The sequence below is a fragment of the Dermacentor albipictus genome, chromosome 6 (assembly GCF_038994185.2).
Source record: "Dermacentor albipictus isolate Rhodes 1998 colony chromosome 6, USDA_Dalb.pri_finalv2, whole genome shotgun sequence".
NCBI lineage: Eukaryota > Metazoa > Arthropoda > Arachnida > Ixodida > Ixodidae > Dermacentor > Dermacentor albipictus.
The window spans coordinates 121,257,702-121,276,374 of NC_091826.1; the positions used below are offsets into that span (position 1 = coordinate 121,257,702).

General features: G+C 45.5%; 1 protein-coding gene across 2 annotated transcripts in view; it reads right to left on the reverse strand.

Annotated features, from left to right (window-relative positions):
- Positions 1 to 1,674: 1,674 nt before the first annotated feature.
- 140up (RPII140-upstream gene protein) overlaps positions 1,675 to 18,673 on the reverse strand; it is a 45,194-nt gene continuing 28,195 nt past the window's right edge. For both annotated transcript variants that reach the window (XM_065446426.1, XM_065446427.2), the window contains 2 exons: positions 6,160 to 6,261; positions 1,675 to 1,814 (listed from right to left, as the gene is read on the reverse strand). In XM_065446426.1, the coding sequence (XP_065302498.1) occupies positions 1,757 to 1,814; positions 6,160 to 6,261 (160 nt within the window). In that variant the 3' untranslated portion in view covers positions 1,675 to 1,756. The remainder of the gene's footprint in view (positions 1,815 to 6,159; positions 6,262 to 18,673) is intronic.

Consider the following 18,673-nt stretch of genomic DNA (forward strand, 5'->3'; position numbering starts at 1 on the left):
TACTTACTCTGCTTTGCTGCCCATCTTCAAAGCCTAACACTTTAATCCCTAAGTTTTCTTTTTGTATGATGCATTGTATGCATGACTCCATACTGTTTACCATGTTCATTAGGTGTTTTATATCACAGGTGTTTACAGGTGTTTTTTTTCTTATTTGGTTTCTTCTTTTCTAAGATTCTTTTTGGTTATAGTATATTGTACCCATACATTGCATTTGTGATGAAGTACTTAATTCTTTTGTTTAGCGAAGCGAAAACTTCTGCAATAACACACTCTTGATTATATAATGTATTTATATTGTTTTTTTTTGCAAATACTATCATTTGTACTTGCCCTTCCTGTCATAATCCCATGAAGAAATGACAGTATGTGAAATAAATAAATATGATCAGTGTCTACTGGCGTCAGGCAGCGGCATCTTGTGCATCATCAGTAGGCTGCCACGTGGACCATTCAGCAGGTCAGTTCCACGGTTGCAGGAAGCATTCTGGCGTTCGCATGCGGAGTACAATAAAGAATGCAATCATGAAACCAACGTCCGTGCGAAATAGAGTGTTTTCCTTTTGAGATAAAGGCACACATGTCGGCTTTCTAGCATCAACTTATTGCTTCCTCTAATGTCTTGATGAAGTGTGTCAGGTGGTGGAAGACACTGTTCTTCCACTGCATTGACATTGCTGCCGTCAACAGCTTCATCATTTTCCAGGAACACAGGGAGCATCACCCCAAGATAGAGGAGCTCTCCAGAAAGGCTGGCTTTGACCAGCTTTCATATCGAATTGAGCTGGTAAACCAGATTTTTGGGTTGGACGACAGACCTAGTCACCCTCCACCTCCTCCAAAGAAGTCTGAGCACAAGCCCCAGGTGCAAGAAAAGCGCCGTAACTGCAAGCTCTGCTATGAAAAAATCAAAGTAGAGATGAATACGGCAGTTTTTTGTGGGCCATGCGGTGTGCATCTCTGTTTCATCCCGACGAGGGACTGCTTTGGAGAATGGCATGCCACTCAACCACGCTAACTTTTTTTTTTTGTGGAAAGAACAGTTTTCCGAAAAACTTTCTGAAACTTGTGTTATTTCTTTAGAACATATAAGGCTACAAAATGTATATCTTCAAATTTTTTTATCCCTGATATTTTTAAAGTTGTGAACCTTTTTCCAGCAGAGTGATGTGCTGACTGTATAAATGTTTACTTTATAAACATGTTTTCATTAATTTGTGTAATAAATACATATGCAATATTTATGCTATTGAATAGTACATTCCCTTAGCTGCATGTTGATACCAAACAATGTAAATAAGGCATTCATGCATAGCCGCAAAAAAATATTTGCTTCTACCTAGTAAAAACTGCCCTTTTTCTCCTGGTAGCGAAAGAGCCGAGCAAGCTGGACGACCAGAAGCACAAAAGATGTTCTGTGGCACCTCGCTGAATAAAGTGATGCATCCGTGTAGCTTATTTGATGGCCTCTGTATTGTTTCCTTTCTGCAGGAAACCAAAGCCGAAAGAAAGGCAGCCTACATAGCAGTCCAATCAATGCCGCTAGTATGTGAAGCAAAGTTTTATGCATCAGGCTCAGGCTCAAGGTTACAGTGATTGCTCGCGACACATCACAACAATGCAGTTTCAGCACCGTTTCTGTTATGCCACTTCACATGACATGAAAAAGCACACTTATAGGTACAATAGCTTTTAATACACAATTTTAACTAAACAACTATACAAGGTCTTCTGCCTGAAGCTTTTTGTAGTGGCCTTATGATGCATTCGAGCCTTTCGCTGCTTGTTCTTTCTGCCATAATGCCTTCTTTTCACTGCAAAGTTGAAAAACAACAGTTTTTCATACATCTTTAACAGACTTGTTCACAACTCATGGTTAAGAGCCAGTGTTATATCAAAAAGGACAAAAAGAATGCAAACAAAACACTGAAGGCATCATACATATACTATTTCTCTAAGCAGATACAGTCAACTTCTGTTAATTCGATCTTGACGGGACTGACAAAAGTGATTGAATTATTTAGCGGGTTGAATTAAACAAGATACAGAAAAAATAACAAAACACACTCCTGATTTGTTTAGCAGTATTTGCCCAATTTTAACATTCTGCCCACTTTCTAAAGTGTTAGAATCCACCACCTGATTCTAAATGTATGCCCGCTTTCTATGTGTCCAGAGTAGGAAACTAACATGGAAGTGACAGCAAAGCTCCTAAACAATGCATAAATCTAACATGCACCCAATGTTTTAGCAAAAAATGTAGGCAAGTGTATAATAAGTGTTGCAAATGGTGGCCGGCCTTCTAAGGTCAGCTTTGCCACAATACATGAATGTTATCTTGTAAAGCATATGAACACATAGAAGGTGGTTTTCGTTTTCTATCTGAGTGCACCGCGTAAACAACGTTCGGCCCAGTTTTCCTGGTAATAAAAATGAAAGCGCACATTAGAACAAGACAAATAACATAACTAGACATTGTGGCCTATGGTTACCATTGCAAAAATCTTCCTAGAGCAGACGAAACATTGGCATTTTTTGACAGGAGATGACTTGTGTTCAATGCATTCACTGTTCCGTAAAGGCACACTAAAGCGAAACAATAAATCAGTTTAGACTAATGAAGCATTGTTTGAGAACCCTGCAGGCAGTCATTTAAAAAAAATTGTTTAATTATTAGATGAGAAAATGAAGGTCCAAGTATCAGTATTTTAATTTCGTGCCAAAACCCCAGGGCCGGTAAGTCAGCGTGATGTCAGGGATTCCAAAGTATGTTTTCGCATTTGGGCTGCGTTGGCTGAATGATGGTGCCCGAAACTTGGCATGTTTAATATTTCATTCCTTTAGAACACAATGTAGTCAATCTGTACCGCTATATATAATCAGTAGGCCATAGAAGATGCCATGAAAATCCAAGACATCACAGCCCCCAGGCGTGGGAACTTAAGTAGGCGTGGCCACCCATATTTCGTTCTTGCGCTTTTTCTGGCTTACCAAATGTCTTATCGTTGTAAGAGTGGTGTTTTTGGTGTTGTACAACAGTAATTTACTGATGCAGAAGAAATCATTTTTCACTTTAGTGTCCCTTTAAGCTCAACCAAGACATAGGGTGCCAGTGTTGAGACACATGCATGTTGATTGGTGAAGTTTGAATTATCAGGCAAGGGCCAATGTTAGGATCAAAATAGCAAAAGTTTGGGCCCATAGAAATGCGTGAACACCAGCCAAGGCCTTTAGTCGGGATTGATTTAATCGAAAATCAATTTAACTGCAGTGGAATTAATGAAGTCTACTGTATTTTAGAAAGGATTAGGACAGTGACTTTGATTCCTGCCCACAGCCTTCTTGCTGATGGACCGCTTTAGTACATGTGCATGTACACCAAGGAAGGCATAGTAGATTCACTCACAGACGTGAGTGCGCAATCACACTTTGCTAACAAAATGGTCTCCTAGCATGGTGAAAAGTATTAGCAACTTAGGAAGGCAAAATCAGTGGCACAGATACTCGGAAGGGAAGGCAGGACTGAACACAGTATGGAGAAAAGTGCATGTACATGTGTTTTCTTTGAGAGACACTTGCCACTGCATTTTTTGTCTATCACCGAGTATTATAGCTATAGCTGAAACTCAATATAAGTTTGCCTATGAGACATACTGAATTGTCTCTCCTTGAAATCATAAGCACTATATTTCACTAACTGCTTTGTATTGCTTTTAGGCAAGCCTCAATCTCAGTAAAAAAGCCACAGTTTCCCCCGAAAGGCGAAGCACCGATTGCAATAGCAAATAGTAGATAGCTATGCGAAGTAAGAATAGTAGTTTTATTGGCCATATAAACTTGTAAACATTTGCTTACTAATTAAATTAACAAGCACTGTGTCACGTGTGCACAGGTAAACATGAACGCATCCTGCTCGATGACTGCAGAGCCTCGATGTCAAAATGCTGGAGTGAGGAACCGAATTGACCTTCGTGCATCTCTCGCTTCAATGCGGATGAAACGTCAAAAGCATAGCGCACATGACGCTATTGGCACTACACGCACCCTGCAAACATCACAGATCGCTTTGAAGATGAGGCCCACGCGGGCGCACACTTTGGCCACATCGTAGATCGCTTTCAAGATATGGTGCCCACACAGCCGCGCCGTAAGTAGCAGCTGCCGGAGATGAACACCCCCCCTCCCTCGCCTCACTCCCATGCCTAGCACGCTACAGAAGAGGGTGCGCTTCCGCCCCTCCTTCGCCGCTTGTGCAGGTGAGATTGATCTGCGTTCACCAGCTCACCCTCGCACGCTTTCACTCGCACATACAGCATACGGCGGGTGGCAACAATATTATCACCCTTGGACTTTACACAGAACCTCACGACGACAAAATAAATGTGCCTGGAGTGTGTATATAATTGCTATTCCAATAAAACAAACACACAAATGTTGAGCTTTATCAAACAACAATTATACTTCATTTAAATTAAGTAGGCCAATGAGTAAGTCTCAGCAACAGTTTGTACTTAAAGCGTGAGGGCTACATATGAGGACTGCATGATTTTGTAGTTTGTCTAAAGTATAAATGTTATGTAGTTGTGCCGAAAACAATAACATAAGGTGGCATTGCAACCGAAATACTATGAGGCTCCAATATTCTAAAAAATATTTATTTAAACTTATTTCAGCATTCTTACGTGACCTGAACCATCTTACAGGAGTTGTGGAGGAATCTAGAACAACCGTTTCTCAGACCTGATGGAAAAAAAAAACTAGTGCTGCCCTCTAGCATGTTCACCTTTGAGGGGTAATATGAAAAGTTATATAGTATTTAAATAGTAATCAGGGAAGAATGACAGCAGAAGGGACACACTTGCTATATTTGTAGAAATATAGAAAAATGCTTAGAGATAGTATTCAGGAATGCCAAGTTCGTGTGCAAAAAATAATTGCATGAGGACTAAAATGATAGTTATAACTATGTCAGCGATGAATGTGTTCTTTACAAGAGGCAGCATGCATGCTTCAGTTTTCGCAAGACCACCAAAAGGTGCTTTCCAGATAACCAGATTGCCACAGATAGCCAATAAAGGTCCCTTTGTCGAAATGCTGGCTGCTGGCCGCTGCTTCCTTTGTTCGTCCACTGCTTACCAATACGAGTTTTCGCTTCCTCGAGATGTGTCTTGTTTCACTATTATTGACAAAAGTATACAAGTGTAGGAACAAGGCCAGTATGTATGGTGTGGAGGGCCATAAAGATGCAGCTTGTGATGAACAGTCTGTCAATATAGAACCACACTGTAGCGCAACGCTGTCACTTGATGATACCACTTGCAGAACACTCTCACCCTCAAAGTCACATGAAATCTCAAAACGTACTTGGGCAGTTTCAATGTCATACTTTCATCTATCTACATCCTGAACTTTACTGCTACACTGCTATAACATATGAAAATGTCGAAAGAAAAGAATAAATACTATTCAACTATGACAACAGATAGCCATTACCTTTTGTTTGCATTTTTAATCAGGAAGATACTTTTTGCCATTCCTGTCAGAGAGAAGCGATGCTTATTGTTCTGTGTTGTGCCTTTAAGTAAGTCCCTATGCCCGAGTGTGCCTGTCAGCCGACGATGCAGATCCATGGCGGTGACCAAGATATATTGTGAACGTGAAACACCCAGACTAGACGCACCATTAGCTCAGAAGTTGGTTGAACTAAAATTATGTGATAAGTTCTTGTTTTCATACAACACGTGATGCGAAAAAACTTATCATGTGTTGCTTGTGTCTTTCATTTTCCGGCAGGGCATAGTGGCACAATGCTTGCACGTTTCCGAACAACAGAGACATTCAGGAGCTTTGGACGATGTTAGCAATTGAAGAATTTCGTTAAACTTCGACGTCTTCAAGAGACAATGACGAGAAAACAAAGGAATGTGGTCTGAGGAACACCAATTATTTTTATTAAGATCATTAGCCAGCACAAGTCATAACTCTTGCTTAAATTTTCAAATTTAAAATAAAAAAGAACCGCAACATTTCACCAATAAATGCCACTTGAGTTTAAAGCCTGCTAACGTGTTAATTAGAGAGAAATCAAAACTGTTGCACTGCGGAAGGTCAACTGGCACCCAAAAGGTTACTATACTGATGCCACCAAATATGTCCTACCTGTATTCCTTCATCCAGTAGTCATGCTGCCAGTACCGAAACTCTGGCACTGTTATCCCCATCGCCTTCGTTGCCACACTCAGTGTAGCACCCGATGCAAGCCTGTAAAAACAAAAGTAAGTTAAAATATTCTGCTAAAAACTCTGCTAACTTGGCATCTGCATGGCCCAGCAATGTCCAATGAAATGGGTGAGGCATGACTTCCATAACAACACTGATTACGTGTTTCTCCCAATACTTTAAAACCGTTTCTTTTTTTTGCCATTCCTTAATTTCCTCAAATTTCACGGTTCAAAATATTGTGAAATTTTAAGGCCACGCAAAATTTTCAGGAAACAAATGTGGACACTACAATAAACTAAACATTTACTTTGCCAGCTGGTCCTGCTTTCTTCACCCCGCCAAGAAAATGGCACACTTGATTTACTTGGCTACGCAAGCTTACATTGTGCCAGCAAAAAGCTATGTGTGCAAAAGAAACAAGCAGCAACACTACTTTGTGCATGTTGTAAAAAAAAAGTCACAGCTTTGCCCCAAAGGCGAAGCATCAATTGCAATAGCAAATTAGTAGATAGCTATACGAAGTAAAGATAGTAGTTTTATCGGCCATATGAGCATATAAACATTTGCTTACTAACTAAATTAGCAAGCGTGATGTCACGCACACGTAAGCAAACATGAACACACCTAGATAACCATGGAAATTCGCTGTCAAAACACTGTGGTGAGGAAGCTTGGCAGCAGCAGCGAGCAAATTGACCTTCGTGCTGCCTTTCGCTTCCAAGAGAACAACGGCTAAAACACAGCGCATGGCGGGCTCTGCCCCCTTCACAGATTCCTTTCAAGATAGAACACACACGGCCGCGCCGTAAGCAGGTGCCACCAGAGCAGAATGCCCTCCTCCCCTCCTCCGGCAGCATGCAATCAACAGAACATGCCACTTGGTCCCCACTTTCCTCCCTTGTGCATGTGACTGAGCCACCATTGTCAGCGCATCCTCATATGCGTTCACTAGCACACACAGCATACGTCATGCCGCAATGATGTTATAGCCCTTGGACTTTACACGGAACACCATGGTGATGGCAGAAATGTGCCTGAAGTACCCATATAATTGAATAAAAAATCTTGACTTGATTATGCATGCAAGCATGCCAGTTTATTTCATGCTGGAAAGCCAATGCATCCATTGGACAAGTGATGCATTAGAAATTATGCCTGAAGAGCACTTGCGAATGACATAGAAGTTTAAACAAACCCCACTATTTTGAAAAGGAAGACATGGCGAAAAAACAATGCAAACAGCTCTTGTGGCCCAAGTGAGCAGTATGGCTAAAACCCAAATGTTTAGTGGTCAATACTGTGCCCAAATTCACTGTTTCGTGAACAACTGAGGCTGCGAAATTATAGGGTTTCACAGTATTGTACATACTAACCAACAATGTACAGTAGTCTTGAACTTTTCTATCCTTCCTGTCCCATCGTCTTTTCTGTCTTAATCCGAAGTATCTCCTAAGCACTAGAATGTCTTGGATGTTTAAGTTCCAATTAGCCCAATTTTCTACCTTAAAGAGTACTGCTGTACCTTCTCCCCCAAAGACCTGAACATATATGTACTCAGAAAAATTTATGCAGAAAACATTGACGCTGATTACATGAATAAGCAAAGAGCCTGCTGATCCCATTGAATTATCCATGCAATATTGTGGATCACTGAAATGCATCAGACAAACCAACAGGACTATGAAGATGGCATGCTCAAGACTTTAATGATGTTTGGATGATTAAAGCATAGCTTAGTGGTTTGCAATGCTTTGGACCAGTAACGGCAAATGCATGATCTTTTTTTTCTATAGAATCTTTTCTTTTTTTTATATATTGTGCTTTAGAAGTTATCAGAACACACAAAATTCCAGTGCATTGCTTGTGTTTCTTTCTTCACTAATTTGGAAACCACACAAAACCTCTCTCTATACCTTATGCAAGGCAAACACTGGCAATGTCACAGACCGGACATGAGAAGGAACATTATCATTGTTGTTTCCAGGTGTCGAACCATCCAAAGCATGCGTAGCTTCCTCACAATTCATCGTAAAGCTACACAGCCAGCTTGCCACACACAAACTGGAATTCCTGAGTGTGTGTGTATTTGGCCAAATACAAAAATAATTTTAAAAGAAGGCGCATTCAGAGTGACGGGGGAAGGGGGGGGGGCTTTCAAAGAAAGCTAGCGTTCGCTTTAAAATGAAATATAGTGTTTTGCTAAAGCCTTCATGTTGATGGATACCATCAGTCAATACAGTCGAACCTCGATATATCGAACAGCGTGTGATCGCAAAATAGTTCGATATAGCCAGAATTCGATATATAAAATCACGTAGAAAACGCATAAAAAACTAGCACAAATTAATCAATGAACCAATCGTGGCGCAATAGATACTCACATGAAGCTTCAAACAAAGTATTTATTTAGTTCGCTGAAAGTACTGAAGCAGCGTAGCCTGCTTCATATTGGCAACCGCTTGTTTGACCACGGCGTCCTCAACATAGTCCAAACGGTCCACAAGAGACAGTCCAGTCCCTTCTATTGCGCCGCAGTAGCGGCGTACAATGGCCAAAGCAGCTACAGCCTCAGTTGCAGTAGGGAGTGGGCAACATCAGCGCTTGCTGGATCAGCCTCGGCAGCATCTTCGTTTGGCCACTGAGCAGTCATTTCTGCAGCGATCTCCATGTCTGTTAACTCCGCCACTGTTCCAGTGCTGTCGTCACCGCCAACGAAGTCCTCAATGCACATGTTGTGTGGCTCAGCACCGACAAAGCGCTCGAACTGGCTCCAGGTTTCTTCAAGCTGGCATTCTTCCTCTGTGCCATCCAACGTCAAATCTTCGGTTGCTTCCTCGGAAGCTTCTTCAATGCGGGTCACGAAACCCGCATGCCGAAAGCAGTGAACTTCTCGGCGCCGAGAATGAACGCAAAGTTCTTGGCCTTCTGCTGTAGCATTGGTCCCGATATAGGAATATTCTGGCCCCTTACGTCAATAAACCATTTGTACAGCGCCTTCTCGATGTCTTCAAAGGCAGCTTTGCGCACCTGCCGCGCGCCTGAGTGCTGGTTTTGTTCCGCCTTGGCCTTTATGTCACTCTTATTTTTCAGCAGAGCGCTCAAAGTACTCCTAGGGATGTTGAAAGCTTCGGCGACACTCGCTTTCGTTTCTCCATTTTCAACGCGCTGTATCACTTCCAATTTCGCAGCAAATGTCAGGGTCGTACGCTTCTTCGCGTTTGCAGCCATCCCACCAACCATGACAGGCCTACGCCACACACACAACGACTGGCGTAGCACAAACGGCAGCACCGAGACGCACCTGTTGTCGATATTGTCAAACTAGCCAACCTGGCCACGCCACGGCCACGCCAAGCCACCGCGTGCTGTTGTGCCATTACCACAAGCCCGGATCCCGAATCTGCAAGATGCAGAATCTATCCTGCGAGCGCCATAATTCTCCCTTCACAAGTCAAGATGCTGCGCCTTCGTGCGGGAGAAGCCTCGGCGGAGCAGCGTGTTTTGACGTGTCCGCGTGTGCCCGACGGCCCGGCGCCGCACCTCCCTTGCCTGGAGGTCACCGCGCGCGCGAACTTTGAACCGGGTGGCCAGCGCGGTCGCTGGTTGGACCCTTCGGACGACCGTCGTGTGCTGACTTTGTATTGGGCCGTTTGAGTGACAATGGGCCTCGGGGATTATAAAAGCAGCGACACGCCGCTCGAAAATAGGATCTGCCGACCCCACCGGGAGAGTGTGTCGCTCCCGACTGGGGTGAGATGTGTAACGCGTTTTCGCCGGACGTCGTCGTGCGAGAACAGTCGCGTTTGTTGTGAGCACTCGGCCCCAGTGCCGACCCGTTCATGTCCTGTATGATAACCTGTATATAATGTATAAAGTCCCTTTTGTTATTCTCATCGACGCCAGGCTCGGAGTCTTCGCTACCAACGCTCTGTCACGAAACGGGTGACGAGCGCTACGGGACCACAAAGCCGTATTCGTGGTGCAGCGGTGAAAGTTCGTAACACTGCTGGCACCGGTTGGATGTCGTAACACTGGCGGCACCGGTTGGGAGTTCATAACACTGGTGGCACCGGTTGGAGTTCATAACACTGGATGGCAGCTACGGGATTGACCGGCATCAGCTACCTCGGCGCGGTGAGTGCCTGAAGTTTACCTCAAACACCAGACTTTCTCTGACACAGGTTATAGTAGCTCAGGGATTGACTTGGTGTTGCATTGTGTTTAACCTTGTGTGTTTCAAGCCTAGTAAGAGTGTTTTGAAAACCAGGGGATGCTGAGAGGGTAAACAGGGCAGTGTGTGAAATACTTGCATATGTCTTACTAGTAGTGTTATAGTAGCGTACGGCAGGTATATTCAAAAAGGGTAAACAGCAGGAGGACAGTGTGAACGATGGAGAAGTACAAGGTGAAGGAACTTCTCGAAATTTGTGAGGAGTTGGGCATTGAGTTGGGCTCAACCAAAAGAAAGAATGCGATCCTTGAGGTCATGAGGACTGGGGACGTAACGGCTGAGGAAGCCGCTGAGGCCTTGGCGGGTATCAATGAACGTCGGGAAAAGGAGGAAAGGAGAGAACAGCAACGTCGCGAGGAGGAAAAGGAGGAAAGGAGAGAGATTCGTGAGCACGAGCTTAAAATGAAAGAGTTGGAGACCCGAAATAGCTCGCCAGCGCCTAGTCTCACTTCTAACGTTCCAAGAATACGCGATCAACTTCCACCCTTTGTCGTCGGAGAGGATATGGCCAAATACCTCGTGAAATTTGAGCACGTGTGCGAACGGAATAGCATTGAACGATCCCTCTGGGCACAGAATCTGTTAGCGTTGCTTCCTGGGGAGGCATCAGACGTAATAACTTGCTTATCGAAAGAGGCGTTTGAGAGCTACAGTGATGTGAAGGAAGCGCTACTGCGGAAGTACAAATTGTCGCCCGAAGCTTTCCGGCAGAGGTTCCGGTATGCAAAAAAGGGTAAGGAGTCGAATGTTGACTTCGCGTTTCGTCTAAAAGCCGACTTGGTGGAATGGCTGAAGGGCGAAGAGGTTTACGACGACCGCGACAAAATCGTCGAATGCATCGCGTTGGAGCAGTTCTACCGTTGCATTGATGAGGATGTCAGGCTCTGGCTGCAAGATAGGCTAAAGGAGGTTAAGCTAAACAAGGCAGCAGAGTTAGCGGAAGAGTATTACACCCGCCGCAGCTTGCACAGCAAGGCAGTGCGCGTAGAAAAAGCTGATAGAAGAGATTGGTTTTCCGGGAAGCCCGACGAACGGAAGCAAATCACGCGTCGCGAGTTTCGGGACGACGAATCCCTTACCAAAGAAACTGTAAGGGAAGGACAGAATGCATCTCAGAATGATGACGATGGTCCGAAACATCGAAACGAAATGACGCGTTCTTTTGAAAAACGGAAACCGTTAACCTGCTACAATTGCAAAAAGCAAGGGCACATCGCTGCAAGCTGCCCAGAGAGAATTGCTTTTGCAACGATACAGGAAACTCACAAAAACATACGTCTATTGGAGCCCTATGTGCAGGAAATTAAGGTAAACGGCAAGAACTGCCGAGCACTGCGGGACTCTGCAGCAACTATGGACGTTGTTCACCCGTCTTTCGTCTCCTCGAGTGACTTTACGGGAGAGTGCGTTAGGATACGGCAAGTGGCCGAGAAGGAGAGTGTCTGTTTACCGATCGCAACGGTTATCATTGAAGGAGAGTTTGGGAAACTTAACACCGAAGCCGCTGTGTCAGCCGCCCTCCCGGAGCAATTTTCCTACCTCTTCTCAAATAACTCGGAGCAGCTGCTGAGGGATCACGGCAAATCATTCTTTGCCGACGTGGCGTACATGGCCCCCACGCGATCCAAAGCGCGTCCGCTGTCGAGGGAACTTGACTTAGCGTCGGTGAGCGAACAGCTGTGCGGTATAGGGACCGATCAGGGTAACTTGAGTGGCGAGCAGTCACGGGAGAGGCAGAGCTCGGAGGCTGGCCTAGGCGAGCGGGTCCTGGAGGTGAGTGGGAGTGACGCGTGCAGTGCTAGCCGCGATAGAGACGCGACGCCGCAATTAGGCGACGCGGGCTCCACACTCGCTCCGGTTTCCGCCAGCTGGCAGGAGCAGGCTGCAGTTGAAAGGGAAACTCGGATTCGCGAACAACAGGAAGATTGTTCACTAGGCGATCTGAGGAAGAGCGTCAAACGGGGAGTGAAAAAAAAGGGGGTTTCATTTGGCAAGGAATCTGGCTTATTGTACCGCCGCTACACGGATAAGCAGGGTCGCAAATATAAGCAGCTTCGGATTCCGCGAAAATATCGCCGGGAAAAATGAATGACCTCATTTGCTTCCTCAGAAGTATGTTTTCGGTCCAAGCGATTTCAAGGGGACCATTCTATTTGTAATTATTTTTGCTGATTATTAATTGTTTCTATTTTGTTATGTTGATGATTTGAAAACTGATTGTTTAAGCCTTGTGTGCTAGATCGTACACCTGCCTCTTGTTGCAGCGGGAGAAAAAAAGGGGAAAACAATTTAGTTAGGTTGATTTGAATTATGGCCTTGTCTGGTGTTTGACGGGAGACAGAGGGCACTTGTTCGTGTTGGGTGTTGCCTTTTGCCGGTCGGTTTTGCAAGCTGCAGAACGACCAAGCGGGACCAGTGGCGAGAAGCAAGGTCTTAGGAACGACCCGAGCGGAGCTGGTCAAGGTGCCTTGGCGACGACGTGGTGAGCAGAGCTCCTGTCCTGGCGAGTCGGACCTGGGCACGTGAGGTTACCTGGCGTCCCGACACTGGACGTGAACTTGGACGAGCCTGACGAACGTGCGCGCCTGGCATCCGAGCCACGTGGAGGCAGCTCGTCTTCCCGGCGCCTTATCTGAGGGCGGGGATGCTGTTGTGCCATTACCACAAGCCCGGATCCCGAATCTGCAAGATGCAGAATCTATCCTGCGAGCGCCATAATTCTCCCTTCACAAGTCAAGATGCTGCGCCTTCGTGCGGGAGAAGCCTCGGCGGAGCAGCGTGTTTTGACGTGTCCGCGTGTGCCCGACGGCCCGGCGCCGCACCTCCCTTGCCTGGAGGTCACCGCGCGCGCGAACTTTGAACCGGGTGGCCAGCGCGGTCGCTGGTTGGACCCTTCGGACGACCGTCGTGTGCTGACTTTGTATTGGGCCGTTTGAGTGACAATGGGCCTCGGGGATTATAAAAGCAGCGACACGCCGCTCGAAAATAGGATCTGCCGACCCCACCGGGAGAGTGTGTCGCTCCCGACTGGGGTGAGATGTGTAACGCGTTTTCGCCGGACGTCGTCGTGCGAGAACAGTCGCGTTTGTTGTGAGCACTCGGCCCCAGTGCCGACCCGTTCATGTCCTGTATGATAACCTGTATATAATGTATAAAGTCCCTTTTGTTATTCTCATCGACGCCAGGCTCGGAGTCTTCGCTACCAACGCTCTGTCACGAAACGGGTGACGAGCGCTACGGGACCACAAAGCCGTATTCGTGGTGCAGCGGTGAAAGTTCGTAACACTGCTGGCACCGGTTGGATGTCGTAACACTGGCGGCACCGGTTGGGAGTTCATAACACTGGTGGCACCGGTTGGAGTTCATAACAGTGCGTACGCTGCTAGGTTCAAATAGCGCCCTCGGCGCAACAGATGTGAGCAGCTGTCGTACGCAGCAGTCTGAAACGCCCATCGCGCCGCCGCTATCTTCGAGAGTGTTGCGGGAAAGCTCGCCTCCTGTCAACAGAGCGCACTTGGTCTGGGGCGGCGGAGTTCGATATATCCATTTTACATCCGGCCCCGTTCGAAATAAAAAATTAAAAATGCATGCGATTTTCCACGTGATATAGAAAGTGTTTGATATACGCAATAATTCGATATATTTGTGTTGGATATATCGAGGTTTGACTGTTTCTCAGCCTGGCTGTTCACGTTTTGTTTCTTTGTCAGCATTGTCGACATAGCATCAGCTGCTGATCAAAGCAACGCATCGACAAATGCCACTACCGTATGATTATGATGGATTGACAGATGAATTTTGTGAGGGTCATCGTCGAAATGGAAAGGTGGCTGGCACTGTCAAACCCATTCTTTTAACCAACTTGTTGCATCTATTCCCAGCTTTCAAGTTATTACCAAATATCTAAGTATTTATACGCCTTAAATAAGTAACATTCTATTGCAGATTCATTCATCCTTCCCTTATTCAGCAAACCCAAAACCTAATTAATTTAATTATGGAGTTTTATGTGCCGAAACCACGATCTGATTGTGAGGCAAGCCATAGTGGGGGACTCTGAAATAATTTGGTCTACCTGGGGTTCTTTAACGTGCACCTAATTCTAAGTAACATAGGTGTTTTCGCATTTCGCCCCCATTGAAATGCAGCCACCGTGACCGGGATTCGATGCCACGACCTCGTGCTTCGTGACCGAACATCATAGCCACTACGCAACCATGGCAGGTTCTGCAAACCCAAAGGCTTACGGCAATGCAACAATGTTATAACTTCTGAATGAACAATGCAATGCGTTAACAGAATGCACTCAATTGTTCTGGCACACTAAGCATAAATAGTTGTAACTAACAAATTTTTTCCTACAACTTTTCATTCTCAGAGACCCCAATTTGGCTTCCAGCAGTAACGCACTGCCTTATGAATTATCCCCAAACTTTTCTCTTTTGATTTCATTCCTCTCTGCTTGATATGCATTCAAACCCAGATGAAGCTAATGATTGTCTATATTGAATGCATGAAACTTGCTGACCACTGCTCATGTAAAATATCGCCCTCATATCGAACTGGATATTGGATATCTTGAAGAAGTGCATTGCTTGGTGAGTAGCCTCCTCGCTCAACACTTCAGGATGCACTTTGCAGTGGATGTACTGCACCGGTCTGTACAATCTCTCCGCACACTCTCATGCATTGAGAATGCCATTCTTACTGCTGCTGAAGGCCATTTCAAAGCGGGCATGATATGGTCATCCGAATATTCTCAGTTTATCAATTAACTGCGAGTAGAGACGCCTACAGGGCTATACGCAGAAAACAAACCAGGCTCCTAGTACACATTTTAACTCGAAATTTCATTTCGATTTGAATAGCTGCCTCTAAGCCCCTCCCACTGAGTGCGACTGCCATTTTGACGTCGACTATGTGACGTCAGGCAATGCAGGGCCACGACCATGTTAGCTTCTCTGAAGCAGTTTGAGACCACATCCAATGTGTGCTCTGCAGGCTCTGGCATCCAATGGTGCAGCAAGGGCATTGCTGTTTGCTTGCAATTTCTTCACGTGATAAGAAGCAGCGGCAAAGCACCAGGACACACAAGGAAAAATAAAATGATGTGTGGCAGTCACAGCACATTTCTAGCTACTGCAGTTACTTCTGGTGTTTGCAGTTCACAAAAGTTTGGCCTTCAAGATTGGCTTCTGTTACTTGAAGGAGCCATTTCTGGGGGTGCCAATCATTTCATGCCCGACTACTGTTTGGCTAAAGTATGACACAAAAATTTTAAATACTAATTTTTTTAATGTGCCCAATGCATTCAAGTTCTGCAAGCTTGCAGTGGCACGCATAGAGTTTAACATACAGTGAATAATTCCACACAAAAAATTTATGCAGATACCACGCACTGTGGGAATCAATGTAAGCGAAGCCTGGTGTGCTATTTGTTTTGACTGATGATAATTAATGGTGATGTTGATGGCAAATGTTTAATTTCTTCCACATTTAGCCCCAAACGAGAGTGGTAAGTTGACGTTAAACATTACCTTGCATGCGCCACTGCTGCTTGCCTGCGTAGTACACAAAACACAAAGGCAGAGGTGTTTGGTTGAAGCATTGTTGTGCGCCACATTTCATAACCTCTCTGAGGGTTGAGCATAGTCGTTGCCTCATATGGCACATCGTATCGTGGAAGTATTAAACTTGAATTGGATTATGGGGCTATACGTGCCAAAACCACAATCGGATTATGAGGCTTACCGTAGTGGCGGACTCCGGATTAACTTTCACACCATGGTGTTCTTTAACGTGTCCCTAAATCTAAGTGCACGAGTGCTTTTTATTTCGCCCCCATCAAAATGGGCGGCCATGGTCAGGATCAAGTCCACGACCTCAAGCAATGCCATAGACGCAAAGCTACCATGGCGGGCACAGAAGTGTTGATTTGACATACAACCGCTTCTATGGTGTCTCATAGACCCTGAGACCCTGTGGTGTGCTTTAATTAATGCAGCTATGGTTCTGCACGCCCTGAGCAAGTTATCCGCTTGACATGGTTGCATGGTGTTTTTATTTTTCAGAAGCAGTACAGACCTACCGTACCGTACCCTAAACTTAAGTTTATCCAGTTTCCTCCCAACCACTATCGTGTGCACTTCCCGCTCGTTTATACTGCTTAATTCTTTGTAGATTATGAGCTGTCACCACACACTGACTTCTTTGCCGGGGAATGCAATAGGGACCTGGCAACTTAAAGAGGCTAGGCTGTCAGATGAGCAGGCATTTCCTGGCTTGCATCGTCTGTGGCAGTAGATCCGTTCAATTATGCTGGGGCTGTATTCTGTAGCGGTTCACTTTGCAACCAGTTCGGTCTGGCTGTTACGTCCGGTTTACGTCATTCGGAGAAAGAGTGGAACGGGGCAGCGTGAGGGGAACCAATCAACGAGCGACGGTCTGCCGGAAGATCACGTCATCATTTTTGTTTGTACTTGGGGGACGGTATAGCAATTGAAGGATATTGCTGGTTTGATAAAATACATTGGTTTGTATAGAACACTTGCAAATATAATTTTCAGTAATAAATGTGAGCTTGCGGCGCAGACGGCTGCTGGGAGTTGTAATTTTATTTGTGTTGTTTTCTTATTTAGTCGCTAGGTGGTGTGCCATACGTTATGCAAACAACTTGCCTCGCTTTGTTTACGTTTTGGACTTGTTCGTGCGCCGAAACCGAAACAATGTCGTCGCACAAAAACAGGCGGCTGGGTCTTCATGTTTCAGCGAGGCAGCACGAAATACTCGTTTCATTTGTCGAGGAGCACCCCTACCTAGCAAAGGCGTCGTGTGTGTTGGGCCAGCAGCTGACGGCGGCTTTCTGTAGCGCCGTGAATGGGAATCTAACCCATCGTTTTTCTTTGCCCACAACCGTAATGGCCTTGGCGATGGCTGTAATGATCCGGCTGACCGAAGGCTGCGACAGTGCAATCGCTTCGTCATTCCTGACGCACTGGAAAGCTCCCGGTGGCAAAAAACCGCCGCGCGCACACCACTTTCATCGTAGTGTCGACACCACGAAATCTTCGAGGTCCGAGATGTTCTTCCACACAAAGGCGTCGCACTATGTCTTTCGAGAGCCTAAAATGCCTTCGAAACTCTTCTTCGGCCATGCCGAACGCGTCGCATCGTTGCCTCTCATCGTGTCGTTGTCTTTCGGCGCTCACCAGCAACACAACCAAAGGAGCCGCCATTGCTGTCTCAGTCTCGTCTCGTCTAGGTGCCGGCTCGTCAGCTGGCGCGAGACTAGCCAGCAGCCACGGTTGCCCTAGCAACCTTCGACATCATGCTCGCCACCGCGCACGACCCTCGAGCGAACCACTTCTCCGCGGTTCCTCTCGTAGCAGGGAACCGGTTCCTTTCCAGATGATTGGCAACCTGTGTGACGTCAACAAAATTTGTCGTCCCACCCACCAGGGATGACAACAACGAAGCGCCGACCAATGGCAACAGCCAGACCGAACCGGTTCCAAAGCGAACCGCTACAGAATACGGACCCTGCAATCTCTGGCTGCAACAGGCACCAACCACATGACATGAACTGAGCTGAAACGCATGAAAGGTGTAAGGTCAACGTACAAGTTTTACAGTGCTTGCTTTGTTAAAAAAAAATGTCCTGACCTGAATAAACATGATAATGTGCATAACTGGTTATTCGATGGACAAGCTTTACTTAATTATAGTATTCAGTGTTACAGAGTAAAACTGCAGCTATAACATATGCCATTGTGTAGGGCTCCAGATTGATTTGTGCCATCTGGGTTTTTTTAGAGGGTTCCAACCTCTTCTGGAACCGACTACGGCCGCCAGAGATCAAACCCACAGCTTTGCGCTCAGTGGCCGAATTGCTATTAAATTGAATTCGATTTATTGCTGCTTGTGCATGCAGGTTTTAAATACAATAAGAAAGGTAGAATCTTTGGCCAAAGGCTATTGATGGATCCAACTTGAAACATAATATGAGAAAACAGCAATTCAGGACAATGCAGCCTGCATTAGTAAAGAAAGCGAAAAAAATTCAATTAATGTAGCAAACATGGCCGGATTTGTATAAAACATATGACTCGAACTTTGAGGATAATTCAACGCCTTCATGAATGCCAAAGGCCAAAATTCAACAAAAGGGGAAACAAACTTTATTTGTGCACATGCATGAAAAACTAGTGAAATCTCCTTATC